Source organism: Lingula anatina, chromosome 6, assembly GCF_051362555.1.
Source record: "Lingula anatina isolate TDL-2025a chromosome 6, LinAna3.0, whole genome shotgun sequence".
NCBI lineage: Eukaryota > Metazoa > Brachiopoda > Lingulata > Lingulida > Lingulidae > Lingula > Lingula anatina.
The window spans coordinates 23,663,016-23,677,028 of record NC_141772.1 but is presented as its reverse complement, the minus strand read 5'-3'; the positions used below and the strand labels follow the sequence as shown (position 1 = coordinate 23,677,028).

Sequence of the window (14,013 nt, the reverse complement as noted above, 5' to 3'; positions counted from 1 at the left end):
CTTTTTGAACTAAGGAAATATTATGTGTGGCAATCATTTTCACTAGCTAGCATGCTTTGTCCCAAATCTGCAGTCAAATCTGAAATCCATTCTTCGCCAGCATTGATGCTTCTGAATGAGATTGACATTGAGGTGTGTTTTCCCACCACCAGGGACATAGAAACTTCCAGGGTTTCTATAGAAGGCTACTCGCATAGAATAAAACCTTGATTCCTATTGGTCAATTTCAGCAACAAATCCAAGATCCTGGAGAAACGCCTGCGTTACTTGTCAGAACACTTCACATTGAATCTGTATACCAACGTCTGTAGATCTCTCTTTGAAAAGGACAAGCTCCTTTTCTCTTTCATTCTCTGTTCCAATATGCTGTTGTAAGTACTGAAAAAATTGAAAGAAATTTTGATTTGAAGTTGATATGTATCATTGATTTGTAGTGTAGTGCGCTATACTAATCATAAACCACACTGATGTGATGACTTTTTAACTTCTTAACTAGGCTTGCCTTTGCTTCATATACTAACCCTGGCTACATTCATCTTAATTACCGTAGCATACTAAACAAATGAGAGTGGTGGACTTTACTTGTTTTAATGTCAATTTAAAATTTATGCATTTTGTCAATTTTATTCAAAGTGGAAACATTTGCAAGTAGTGTTTATTTACCTAATTCTTAACAATTTCTAATTGTGTGTGGGTTCGTAATCATTAAATAATCATATTTTTAGTACAGCAGTTTGTCTCATGTAACATTCATAAAATTATATGTTTGATATTTATGTGTTTTCTTTACATTGTGTGTTTTTAACCTAACATTTTTAAGAACCTTTTAAGACAATCTGTATTTTATTTCATTACTTTTCATCACAAAATTAAAATATTCAAACAATGAAATTGTACAAAAAAAATGTACTGATTTTGTTAGATTAATTTTTGTTAAATTTATATTTCAAGTGGAAAATAATATCTAAAATGACCAAAAACAAAAGGTTCAAATAGATGTCAATAAAAATGAGCCAGATTGATGTGAAGACCTTGAACTTTTGACCTAGACCTTGACCTATTGACCTTATTTCTATATTTAGAGCCAAGAATGACCTTGACTATGATGAGTTCATGTTCCTCCTTACTGGAGGTGTTGGCTTGGAGAACAAACTACAGAACCCTGACAAGTCATGGCTGTCTGATAAATCCTGGGATGAGTTATGTCGTCTCTGTGACCTTCCCTCCTTCAAGGGATTCAGGTAAGTCCTGTAACAGTATTTTGTTAATGGTGGCAAAAGTTGGAAGGTTTTGGGTTTCAAATTGATTAAAATTTCAAGCTTTTAGTCCTATACTGTAATTATTTCATGAATATTATGTAATGGTTGAAGTGCTATTAGAAATACAATAAAACATGAAGACATACAACAATTATGTGTATTTCACTCTTGTTTTCAGGGAGAGTTTCACGGGGGCTATAGAAGACTGGCGGAAGTACTATGAGAGCAAGGAACCCCACAACACTCCACTCCCTGAACCCTGGCAGTCCAAACTGACAGAGTTCCAGAGGATGATGGTCCTCAGGTGTATCAGGCCAGATAAGGTTAGTATGATGTTTTTATTTTCATTTCTTTTGATATATGCCATAAAACAAATGCATACAGCAAGTTTCCATGTTATTTTGTTAAGAAGGTAACTCTTATAAGTATCTATGATGGGAGATGAACTTTATTATTTACACACTTTTGAATTGTTATATTTTAGATTTATATTATTTTATTCATTACAATTGTTTTGTCATCTGGCTTCTTTTATTTTTAATATTGTATATTCTTATTTCCATGATGGTATCAGCAATGTGTTAGATCATAATATGATGTAAAGGAATGTAATAATGTGGTAGTTGTCCAGTTATAGGCATCACAATCATGCACACTCCTCATGCTAGATATGTGAGCAGGCCATTGTGTTAGTTGAGATTTCTTGCATCTCAACCACATAAATCCATTCATGTCTCTTCTTCAGATTGTACCTGCCGTGACCAAATTTGTGATAGAAAAACTTGGTCCCAAATTCGTTGAGCCACCTCCTTTCAACCTGGCTAAGAGTTACCAAGATTCCAATTCATGTGCGCCACTGATCTTTGTGCTGTCGCCTGGTGCAGATCCCACCATGGCCTTGCTGAAGTTTGCCGAGGACAAAGGTTTTGGAGGAAATAAACTGGATTCCATCTCTCTGGGCCAGGGACAGGTGAGACCGAGAAGAAAAATTTTGTCAATATTTTTTTAAATATCTTTTTCTAATTCATTTGACACTTTTACTTTCATACTATACTAGTAACTATTCACAGAAATTGAACATGAATGGATAAAACTGATAAAAAAAGGTTTGAGATTTTTTTTGCAAAGGGCATTTTTCATTTTTAACGAAAAAAGGAGGCATATGAACAAAGTATTGGTTTGATGCCCATGTGAAACTGATGAAGTATTGTTCCCATTTGACATTTGAACTCCAGTTCTTTTATCAAAAATCATGACAGTGTTTACAAACCTGTAAATGCATTGATCTGTAACTTCAGGGACCCATAGCTGCCAGGATGATAGAGCGAGCCAAGGCAGACGGCTGCTGGGTCTTGCTGCAGAACTGCCATCTGGCGGTGTCCTGGATGACGCAACTGGAGAAGATTTGTGAGGAACTGGTTCCGGAGAACACCAGTCCTGACTTCCGCCTCTGGCTGACCAGTTATCCCTCTGCCAAGGTGGGTATACACACTGTGCTTGGTGCTTGGTATCTAAAAAAAAAGACATTCAAACATTTCTTTACCTGTGAAGACATTTTTTTTAATCTGTTTCCTGTGACTTTATATATATATATATTTTTTTTCAATTTCTTTTATTTCCTTGGTAATGGATATTGATAAAAGGTACAAAACATATTTTTCTCTGTAAAGACATTTTTCAGCTGTCTTCCAGTTCCCTGTGACTATATTTTCTTACCTGTCTTCCAGTTCCCTGTGACAGTATTACAAAATGGCGTCAAGATGACCAATGAGCCCCCTACAGGACTGAGACAGAACCTGCTGCAGTCCTACCTCAACGATCCCATCTCTGACCCTGAGTTCTTCAGCGGCTGTCCAGGGAAGGAATCTGTAAGTTGAATGGGAATTAAAGCAAATGAAAAAAATGATATAGTTATGGATTTTTTGTTATATGAACATGAAGGTCCTATCTAGCCTTATGATTAATCTAACTGATGCCATATATGGCACAGATTAACAGAAATGTCTATATTTAAGAAATATTTAAGGCAGTCAATTAAATGACTTTTAAGAATTACTTTTCAACCAATATTCCTTCATGAAATTTGACATTCTTTTCACATGCATTCTTTCCATTTTTTCCAGACCTTTGAGAAGCTGCTATATGGGCTGTGTTTCTTCCACGCCCTGGTCCAGGAGAGGAGGAAGTTTGGTCCCCTGGGGTGGAACATTGCCTATGGCTTCAACGAGTCTGACCTCAGGATATCTGTGAGACAGCTACAGGTACGTCACAGTCACAGCAGCCGTGTGACACGCAGGTGTCTTTGCAGAGTTAGCAACATGACAATAGTCAGAATGTCTGTATTGTCTAATATCTTATTTACATCAAATAGATCTACCACATGTTAGCAATGTCCTTAATAATACACAGAATATGTATAGATGAGTTAGGTGGGTAACTGTCTTTGCCGAGGAAAATTTGACCTAAAAAGACAATATTGTTAGCTGTATTTTACACCCAAACCTAGTTGTCTGCACATGGGCACTGGTGTTTGTCTCAAGTTGAAAATTTTTTGTACACTTGGTTTTAAAATCCTCATGTCTGCCTGAATATCTGCCCATATGTGAGCATATTGTATGTGTGTGTGCATCACGAGGTTACATCCTTTCAGATGTACATCAATGAGTATGATGAGGTGCCGTATGAGGCCATCTCTTACCTGACAGGGGAGTGTAACTACGGCGGCAGGGTGACGGACGACAAGGACAGGAGAACCCTGAACACCATCCTGGCTGACTTCTACAACCCTCTGGTTCTGGAGGACCCCAAGTACAAGTTTTCTCCCAGTGGAATCTACATCCTACCACCCAAAGGAGACTATGACAGCTACCTGGAGTTTATCAAGGTAAGTAATGGGAACTCTCTGTCCACAGGGACCACTGGTAGTCTGGGTACAAAATGTTTGCATCTGACCCTGGGAGGAGAGTGAGGGTTTAGCCATGTGAAGTCTCACTTAGGATTGCACTTCTGAATCATGACAGTTAGTCATATATGTAGATCAACAGGCATTTTTTTGGTTCTTTACGGGGACAAAGCATACCTGAAATATGTCAGATTTATGCATTGATTTGTTTGTCAAAAGAATCATATATATTTTTTCCTGTATATGTAAAGGTTTCTAGAGTCAGTTTATTTTGTGTACTCATACTGATGTCTTCTGAACCTGCCCCTTTTGTTGTCCATTGAATCCATCTAGCCACCATAATAATTTGATTTGTTCAATTCAACATACTAAAATATCATCACAATATGCAATCCCTCAGTCCTTCTCAAAGTGATTTTCCTTCAGTGGGAGAACAAAAGTAGCACATACTTACGACTATCAAGCAACTGGTATCTCAAATATCTCCAGAAATGTAATTGAATTTTTTATCTTCGTTTTCATGCTTCATTTCTCCTCCAGTCTGCCCTAGATCTTTGAGATATTTATGACCAAGATTCAATTAAGTCTCCCCAGAGGAAAAGCTCCCATTTCCTTATTATACCTCATGTTTGGCAAAAGTCGATATCTTATTTACCATGAGAGTTGCTAGTGCATGACTACTACTAAGGGCAATTCTCAAGTACACTTTTTTATATTAATGATATTTTTGTGCTAATATGATAGCAGAATTTAACTTGTACAGATATTGATTGATTTATAATTATTATTATGTTTTTGGCTTTATAATGTTGGGTAAAAAAAATATTTTCCTTTTTTTTTTTTTTAGTAAATGAGAATATGTTGTGGTCAAGAAAAAAATTTTAACTAATGCAGCAATTTGCATCAATTTTTTTTTAAATTTATTTATTATCCCTTTCGTCACAGGCGCTGCCGCAGAGCCAGTCCCCAGAAGTATTTGGCATGCACGACAACGTGGACATCTCGCGTGAGCTCCAGGAGACCAAGGACATGTTTGACTCTGTCCTGCTAACCCTGGGGAGTAGCGGAGGGGGCGGAGGCGGGAAGAGTGACTCACAGCTGGCGGACATAGCAGAAGATATCTTGAAGAAGGCATGTATTCACTCACTGTTCCTAGTACATTGTGTTAGGCAGTATAGGGCACCTGTTGATGCAGGGGAATAAATATTTTTTAAAAATTAGGTCTTTGTTAAAATAAAGAGACAGTGTTGAAGATTATTTGTATTATTTACTTATTTGTTTGTTTTCTTTATTAGAAATTGATTTATGTTGTTGCTGTTATTACTGTCAGCATCAAAATTGTAAGTTATTAAGACAGTAGAATTAGGTATAATATTGTGTAACAGCTACACGGAAAGTGGTGACCTCAGTGAATAGAGGCACAGCAGACATTTAATGTTATTAGGTAATAACTTCCTGATACATTCATATATTCACAATAATTTAAGACTGGATTCATTAAATCACATACATGATTGCCTGCCAAGATTTCTTGCACTTTGCGTTGATTGAAAACCATCACCAATATATCAGCTTATTGTAATCATAGCCTGTTAATTGTGATAAGCCCCTGGGAATATGCATAAACTGATGCCTCGATGTTTGTATTCCGAATGAAATTTGTAGTTGGTGCACAGAATGGCAAATTCTGTATTTAGTAGAAATGCATATTCAATTTTCATATAGTTTATGACAAAATTATTTGATGTCTTTTTCGTCAATTCCTTTTACGTACATGTTACATAAAATATATAATATATTGCAAGCACAAAGACCATATCAAACTACAGAAATTAATATTTCAGACAGATGACTTACAGTATTTATAAGATATTGGAGACCCGTGGGAAGATAATTATATCTTGTTATTTACTTTTCCCCATCCCCTGGGGAGCAGCAGGCCATGTTTCTGTCTCTCATTGCACTGTAGATGATAAAGATTGCCATGATATTGATTTTACAATTATTTTCAGCTAGTTACCTTTATGTCTTTTTAAATCTGATATAAATAAAGTGGTCAAGTACATATTGGCATAATTGGTCTTATAATTTTCCCATTTTCTTTTTTATTCCAGCTTCCGAAGAATTTTGACCTGGAAGTGGCGTCAAAGAAGTACCCAGTAACGTACAACGAGAGCATGAACACTGTCCTCACACAGGAGATGGAGAGATTCAACAAGTGAGTTAACTAGGTCAAGGTCATGTCAAGGTAGTGTCAAGGTCATGGCCAGGGTTGCCAGGGTGACAGGAATGGTAGTCCTGAGCATGGTAGTCTTGGAACACATAGTTTAAGTACAGGTTAGGGTTGGCAGGAAGTATTGGGATCAGTACGTGGGGCAAAGGTCACCTGTATCAGTACATGGTAAAGGGAAATGGATTACAATCCCTAGTGGACTATCATTCCTGTCACACTGTATAGCCACTGTAATATAAGGCTTAGAAACACTGCTGTTTAATACGGATCCTCTTTATCCTCTATAACCAAAGAATGAAAGCAAATATATTAACAATAAATAAAAAAAAAATTATGAAACTTCCATCACTCTCCCGGTTTTGTCTCTGTCCAGGTTGCTGACCATCATCCGCACCAGTCTGATCAACACACAGAAGGCCATCAAAGGACTGGTTGTGATGAATGCCGAGCTGGAGGCCCTGGCCCACAGCCTGCTCATTGGCAAACAGCCGGCCATGTGGCAGAAGAGGTCCTACCCCTCCCTAAAACCTCTGGGAAGCTATATCAATGATTTCCTGGAAAGGCTGAAATTTTTACAGGTAAGGGATTAGATAGTGCCAGGTTCTGCACAGAGCTAATTGCCGATTGTTTCTGAAGATATCTTTAGTTTTTACAGGCCGTAGAATAATTATATTTATTTATTTATTTTTATGCATATTTCAGAGAACATCAGCAAAACAAAAAAAAATAATCAACAGTGTTTTGTAGCTCAAGCTGGTCTCTGAGTCAGCAATAAGCAAAATAGAAGCAAATCCTTTCAAGTTATTAATCCTACCAGCTGTATAGAATGACTCAGGTCTTAAAATCCCACCCTCCCTGCCTTTTTTATGCACCATTAACATGTCAGTAGCTCCCGAAACTTTTTTTTTTTACAGCAGTTAGGAGCTTGTTAGCATAGTCTGTGAAAATTTAAATCAGTTTTAATACTAACAGTGTAAAATATGTTGCATTAATTATGGTCATGCCATCCAGGCAATCAATTTTAAACATAGGAAGTGTGTTATCTTGATTTGGTATAAAAAATTCCTGAGCTCTAAGATAATCCTTCTTAAACTCGGCACAGAGTTGGGTCTCATTGTTCCAGTGGTGGTACTCCACAGGTAGTGGGCCCTGGCATTCGTGGCAGGGTTTAATCAGGATTACAATTGGCTTAGTGCAGAGCTGATCTAATCTTCTTTTCTGCCCAGGAATTTGTCACATTGTGTAAGGAGACAAGTACGCAGAATGAGCAGAAAACACATGATAATATTAATCATAACTATTGTTTTGATATAAATTTTATTCTGTTCAGTTTAGTCTCCCTGTTCTGGTGTACGCTCTTTTATGACACTGTGATATAATAGCATGTAATTATTACATTACACAATATACAGAGGTATATATTTCCTTATATATAAGGTAACTGTTCAAAAGTGAACAATTAGGTAAGGTGAAGAGAAATAATCATAATTACTGTTTTGATTTCTGCGAGATCTAATTAAAAGTGAATTATCTTAACTAGGGCACCTGTAACCCACCAGTTGGCTGATTTCATATTAATTACTAACCAGCAACCCTTTTTTTACTCAAGATTATACATGCAGAGTTAATGTATGACAAAATTATAGAAATTCGGGATTATGTGTATTTGTCCCTTCCTCTGAACAACAATGTATTAATAAGTACATCCTGCAGAGAAATGTCCTATAAGTAAAATCATTGATTTATCCTGCTAAATAGCCAATAATCAGTATTATGATTCAGTTATCAGTGATTACGTGAAGTTAAGTGTCTTTTTATAAGCAGCAAAGCTTACAGCAAGCTGGTTTTAATGAAACAAAACTTTCCATGAAGATGACTAAATTTGTAAATCAAGAGAGGTTAAGTGTTGACAGTCGATGTTTTGGTCAGCAAGAAGTATATACAACATTTTAATTTTAAGGGAAAAAAACAAAATTATCTGGGAACTTTTTGAAAAACCATTTTTTTTTATGTGTAAAAGCATTTTATCTCAAAATTCTGATTAGGTAAAAAAACTTCCAGCTGTTTGCACTTAAACTGTGCATGCTTAGACCTACGTCATTGATGGAAGTTTTACCTCACATAGACTGTCTTCTTACAGATTATAAGTTGTATGGCTGCAGTGTCTGTGAAATAGCTCACACATTACGTAACTCCCCTGTCATGGTGGAAAATAACCACTCAATAACGTAATAGGAGTCTTGGCTTATTTTCGGCAACAAAAATGATGTGTTTATAAAACCCAGAGGTGCCACTTCTCTGTGACTAATAATAGACAATTTGCCACAAATGTGTAAAGGAAATGGAGTAATGTCACAGTTAAACATGTCATTATTTTGTTCCTTTGATGCCCTGTTGTCTTGTTACAAGGAAGTAGATGCACAACAAAAATAGCACTTTAAAAAATAAGCTTAGAAAGTCTCAAAAGCTCAGGCATGGTGATAACTCTTTTCTGCTACTGTCACTTCTTGTGTCCCCAGATAGCATGCTGGAAAATAAGATAAGATAAAGGATGATCTTAGTGTCATCTTCCTAGGTAATGTTCACTGCCACTGAACACTGATATCCTCCTCTTTGTTTTACTGATTAAGAAGCAAAATCTTGTGCATTTGGAGGCGTGCCTGCAGGGAAGTTAATTGCTGCCGTTTGATGTTTTCCTAAGAAAACCCACACTATTAGGATTCCGCACTGACTGGTCTCACGCTAGCGTGCACTGGCATGCACGGGTTACCTGAGGTTCAGCGACTGTTTTTTCCGTGAAAACACGTCAGGGGACAGGTTTTGATACTGCCTCATGTGGAGAGCATTAACGACTTTTTTTTTACTTGTTACCAGACAAAGTGGTCAACACTGATAATGTGTTGAGCTGTGCAAAATATTGGATTGTGTGTAAATGTGTCTGGATGAGGACCTTTGTGATCTTTTGTGATAATAAAATTATACAGGGAGTGAACAGTGTATGTGTGAAAGCAAATTGATTTTTTTATCAGTTCTAGCAATTTTTTTGCAAGTCTGTGACCTAGCAGCATGTACTAACATCCAGCCTCTACATTATAATATACATATTAAATAGTTATGTACATTTCTTTCTATAACCTAAGCAGTTGTTGTTGGTACCTGACTTCAGGATCTGTGAATGAACATACAAGTGCTCAAAGATAATAATCTACAAAAAATATTTGATTTTTTGTCATATTTTTCACTTCATACCAGATATCAACTTTTCTCTTTCCATTTATTTAAATTGCTTATTTTTCTAGATCAATTTGTAAATGTTATTTGGATTGACAGACTGTGATAAAGAGTATGACAAAAGCTTCAGTGATGAAGTAAAGATATAAAGAGTTATAAATATATGATGACATTCACTCGTTTGAGTGGTGGTTTTATCATCTCATCTTGAAGAAGTACAATGTCTCCTGTGTTCTGTTATTTCAGACTTGGTATGACAACGGTAAGCCGTCCGTGTACTGGATCTCTGGGTTCTTCTTCACCCAGGCTTTCTTGACTGGTGTCAAACAGAACTATGCCAGGAAATATACCATTCCCATTGACTTGTTGGACTTTGACTTTGAGGTAAGAATACATCAGTTTGTCATAATTTGATTGACTGTTTGCAAACACTTTATTACCAACAAAAACCACTGAAATATTTTTGGAGTAAAAAAAATCAAACTGAAAGATAAGATTTTCACTTTTTTGAAATCTCTAATAATTTTTAAATAAATGTCTTTATACAACTATCCAGTATTTCTTTCATTTTTTTTTTTTTTTTAATTTGGGGGGGGGGGGGGGGCTATCCAAAACATTCTTTGAATAGAAATGTGACAGAGATCTAAATTAAGAAAAATGTTCCTTAGAACTTGCCAATTTGATCCCAAGTCTTCAGCATTCATTTTTAACTGGTGACCTTTTCTCTAATTAATAATAGCCACATTGCAGGCATCAGTCTATATGCCAGATGGATGGTCATGACAATCTTGTGTAGACCTCCTCACCTTTTGGCTGATCAGTTTTTTCTTAGAAAATCCCCAGAGCATTTCCCAGAAAGAGGGAACTTGTTGAGTTGTGATGTTTTTACCAATGAATTTGTTTACAGCAAGGCATAGAATGTATATCTGTAAACACAATTTCTGCTGAAAGACTATTTTTGATATAATGCAGCCAATATGTTTTTCTTTTTTTTTTTTTTTTTCATTTGAATTTGTTAAAGGTTATTCACTGGTTATGAAACAATTACAGATTGGTTTCAAGTCATTCATACCTGAATTGGCTTACAAATGTTGTTTAGGTTCTCTACCAAGCTGAAATTATTAATTTACCTGTTGGGACCTTTGAAAACTGTGAAATTGAAACTTTTGAAAATTGAAATTTTCAGATTCACACTTTTGAAGCTGTCACTTGTTAATTTGTACTTGGTCCTGTCAGCAAAACACTGATTTCATTAAGACTTGATGGAGTTTGCCTCTGGTTGGAAATTGCAAAGATTTTTATTCAAATTATACACATATTTTTAACATTATACAATATATCCATGATTTAAGTATTGTATTATTCTCTCCGTCTCCCTGCTCAGGTCCTGCCTATAGAACATATGGAAACAGCCCCAGACGACGGTGCCTACGTGATAGGTCTGTACCTGGAGGGCGCTCGCTATGACAGAGACAGGTGAGTGGTTGACATGTCCAGGTGAATGTTGATGTTGACAGAGACAGGTGAGTGGTTGACATGTCCAGGTGAATGTTGATGTTGACAGAGACAGGTGAGTGGTTGACATGCCCAGGTGAATGTTGATATTGACAGAGACAGAAGAGTGGTTGACATGCCCAGGTGAATGTTGATGTTGACAGAGACAAGAGTGGTTGACATGTCCAGGTGAATGTTGATGTTGACAGAGACAGGTGAGTGGTTGACATGTCCAGGTGAATGTTGATGTTGACAGAGACGGGTGAGTGGTTGACATGTCCAGGTGAATGTTGATGTTGACAGAGACGGGTGAGTGGTTGACATGTCCAGGTGAATGTTGATGTTGACAGAGACAGGTGAGTGGTTGACATGTCCAGGTGAGTGTTGATGTTGACAGAGACGGGTGAGTGGTTGACATGTCCAGGTGAATGTTGATGTTGACAGAGACAGGTGAGTGGTTGACATGTCCAGGTGAATGTTGATGTTGACAGAGACAGGTGAGTGGTTGACATGTCCAGGTAAATATTAATGTTGACAGAGACAGGTGAGTGGTTGACATGTCCAGGCGAATGTCTGTGTAAGGATGGTCTTGAGATGACAAGAATCCCATCAGGTGAAGAGCATAATTGGACAAATGTTCTGTATAAAGAAAAGAAAATTATTTCTACACTCTTCTTCAAAGGAATGAGGGAAAAAACTGTGGCAGTGATGAACTTCTTTTTTTTTTTTTTAGATTTTTACTCATTGTTTCGCCTCGGCTCTACTTCAGCTTCTGAGTTGTGGCACAAATTTATTTTATTACATGAAAAAGAAACACAGGTGGCTGTAATTGTTCTAGACTGATAAAGAATAATTGGAAACAAGCAATTGGAATACCCCATGGTGCCATTATCATTATTTGGTTTAGTTTAAAGCAAGGTCAGACAACCCTGTGAGAATTACTACAGTGTTGTTCTGAACAGGAGTAGCTGATGTTCACAAAATATTGGAGAACAGTACCTTATGCTAAAAAGTTTTGGTAGAGAAGTCAACTTTTTAATGGAATAAAAAAAGACAAAAAAATATAAAGAAATCAACTAAATTGGCATTACTTATAGATAAATGTGTCTTTTTCTTCCCAGCCATTGTCTGGCAGAACAGCATCCAAAGATACTGTTTGACTATCTGCCCATCATATGGATGAAACCAGCCAAAGTGGCGGACATCGACACCTCGGACAAGCGTTACAACTGCCCAGTGTACAAGACCAGCGAGAGGAAGGGGACACTGTCCACCACCGGTCACTCTACAAACTTTGTCCAGTTCATTCTGCTCAACTCTGGGAAGCCTGTGGCTCACTGGATTAAGAGAGGGACGGCCTTGTTGTGTGGCCTGGATGATTAATTTCATTGTTTTACTTTTATATATCTGTATGTTACTGATTCTAACAATGGACTCAGTTTTGTTATGATTTTGTTAATTATTGTCCTTTTTTTGTGGTGTTCAAGAATTATTTATGTGTACACATTTTGGCTACATGTGGAAGTCCTGGTTAATTGCTGACTTAATGATTTTAACACACCACCACGCAGATTTCCTTGTGTGAAAAACATTGTGTGACAGAAAACCAGATTTGTGAGATTGTGTCGTTAACATGTACAGAAACACACACAGATCTGACTTTGCAACAGTATTCCGTTCACTCAGCTCACACAAGGCAATGATCATCTTAGATTTACTGACAGTAAAAGTGTAGCAAATCTGTCCAATATCTGCCGTCCACTGTGAACATGTATTGAAAATATCATTGAACTTTTTCTCCGTCCAAGTACTTTTATTTAACTTTAATATTTAACTAAAACATTAATTTAATATCCATTTTACGAGATGATATATTTACAATGCCAACTCACCCATGTAAATAATGTAAAAAAATGGAGTATTTTTTATTACATCTTTACACTTTTCACACAAATGTACATACACAATAAAGTAATTCTGGATCTTTTGGTTGGTGATCTTAATGATTATATATGAGGGTTATCTATATTCTAAAGGCATTGATCCTATTGATATATAATCCCACCAGCTAATCCTTACTGCAGTGAAAATGAATGTGGAGTCCACTCAGATTTATTAATTATGAACAGTTATTCATATTCCAGGGATTAGTCTATACTCCCTTATTTTGTTGCTTAACATTCTGTAAAGTCACCAAAAGGTTTTATTGATTTTTTAAAGGGAGTCAGCGGAAAATTGCACAGAAATATCACATTTTGGTATGAAAGTTGGCACACTGCCAGATTTCGGAAATTGTCTGCACGGCTGGTTAACCAACCTGTGGTCTTGGGGTTTTCCCCTCTGTCATGTACGTATGCTTGCTATCCCTAAAAGGTCAGGAACTGCTAGTTTAGATTGTTTTGACAGAAATTATTGCAAATATACAAGTGGTTGACCGGTCACAGAGGAGCTATTCATCTGTCCTTTAGTTTCCATGAATATTTTGTGTGATATAATTATTAAACTGTGATATTGGTTGCAGTGGGAATTCTGACGACAGTTTCTGTTGATATGCCCCATCGTCACCACACTGTGTATAAATAAAAGTCATGGAAATAACCTTCATGCTTCGTTGTTTATAAGTGAACTAATCATCAGACAAATTGAGTGGAAAGAAAATTGCCGCCATTACTTGTTTACTGCTGTTGCACACGCTATGTTCTTTGGAAACGTGATTTAAAAAAGACCCAAGGCAGTCCCTTGAGATGAGCACCTTTATTTCTTTAATTATTTTGTTTATTTACTTATTTTTTTTTTTGGGGGGGGGGTGTTGAAGGCGAATAGTATTATATACATGGAAGTATATACATTTGCACCACCAGAAGAACTTATGTAGACGCCCACTGAAAGTAAAA

General features: G+C 36.7%; 1 protein-coding gene across 4 annotated transcripts in view; it reads left to right on the top strand.

Annotated features, from left to right (window-relative positions):
• LOC106156472 (dynein axonemal heavy chain 12) overlaps positions 1–13,717 on the top strand; it is a 43,975-nt gene extending 30,258 nt beyond the window's left edge. For 2 of the 4 annotated variants that reach the window (XM_087014762.1, XM_087014760.1), the window contains 14 exons: positions 231–371; positions 1,083–1,241; positions 1,438–1,582; positions 2,005–2,229; positions 2,558–2,737; positions 2,987–3,127; positions 3,383–3,520; positions 3,910–4,143; positions 5,107–5,292; positions 6,276–6,379; positions 6,768–6,972; positions 9,872–10,009; positions 11,010–11,101; positions 12,241–13,717. In XM_087014762.1, the coding sequence (XP_086870888.1) occupies positions 231–371; positions 1,083–1,241; positions 1,438–1,582; positions 2,005–2,229; positions 2,558–2,737; positions 2,987–3,127; positions 3,383–3,520; positions 3,910–4,143; positions 5,107–5,292; positions 6,276–6,379; positions 6,768–6,972; positions 9,872–10,009; positions 11,010–11,101; positions 12,241–12,502 (2,350 nt within the window). In that variant the 3' untranslated portion in view covers positions 12,503–13,717. The remainder of the gene's footprint in view (positions 1–230; positions 372–1,082; positions 1,242–1,437; positions 1,583–2,004; positions 2,230–2,557; positions 2,738–2,986; positions 3,128–3,382; positions 3,521–3,909; positions 4,144–5,106; positions 5,293–6,275; positions 6,380–6,767; positions 6,973–9,871; positions 10,010–11,009; positions 11,102–12,240) is intronic. The other 2 variants (XM_087014763.1, XM_087014761.1) reach the window with 1 other exon arrangement.
• Positions 13,718–14,013: the final 296 nt, after the last annotated feature.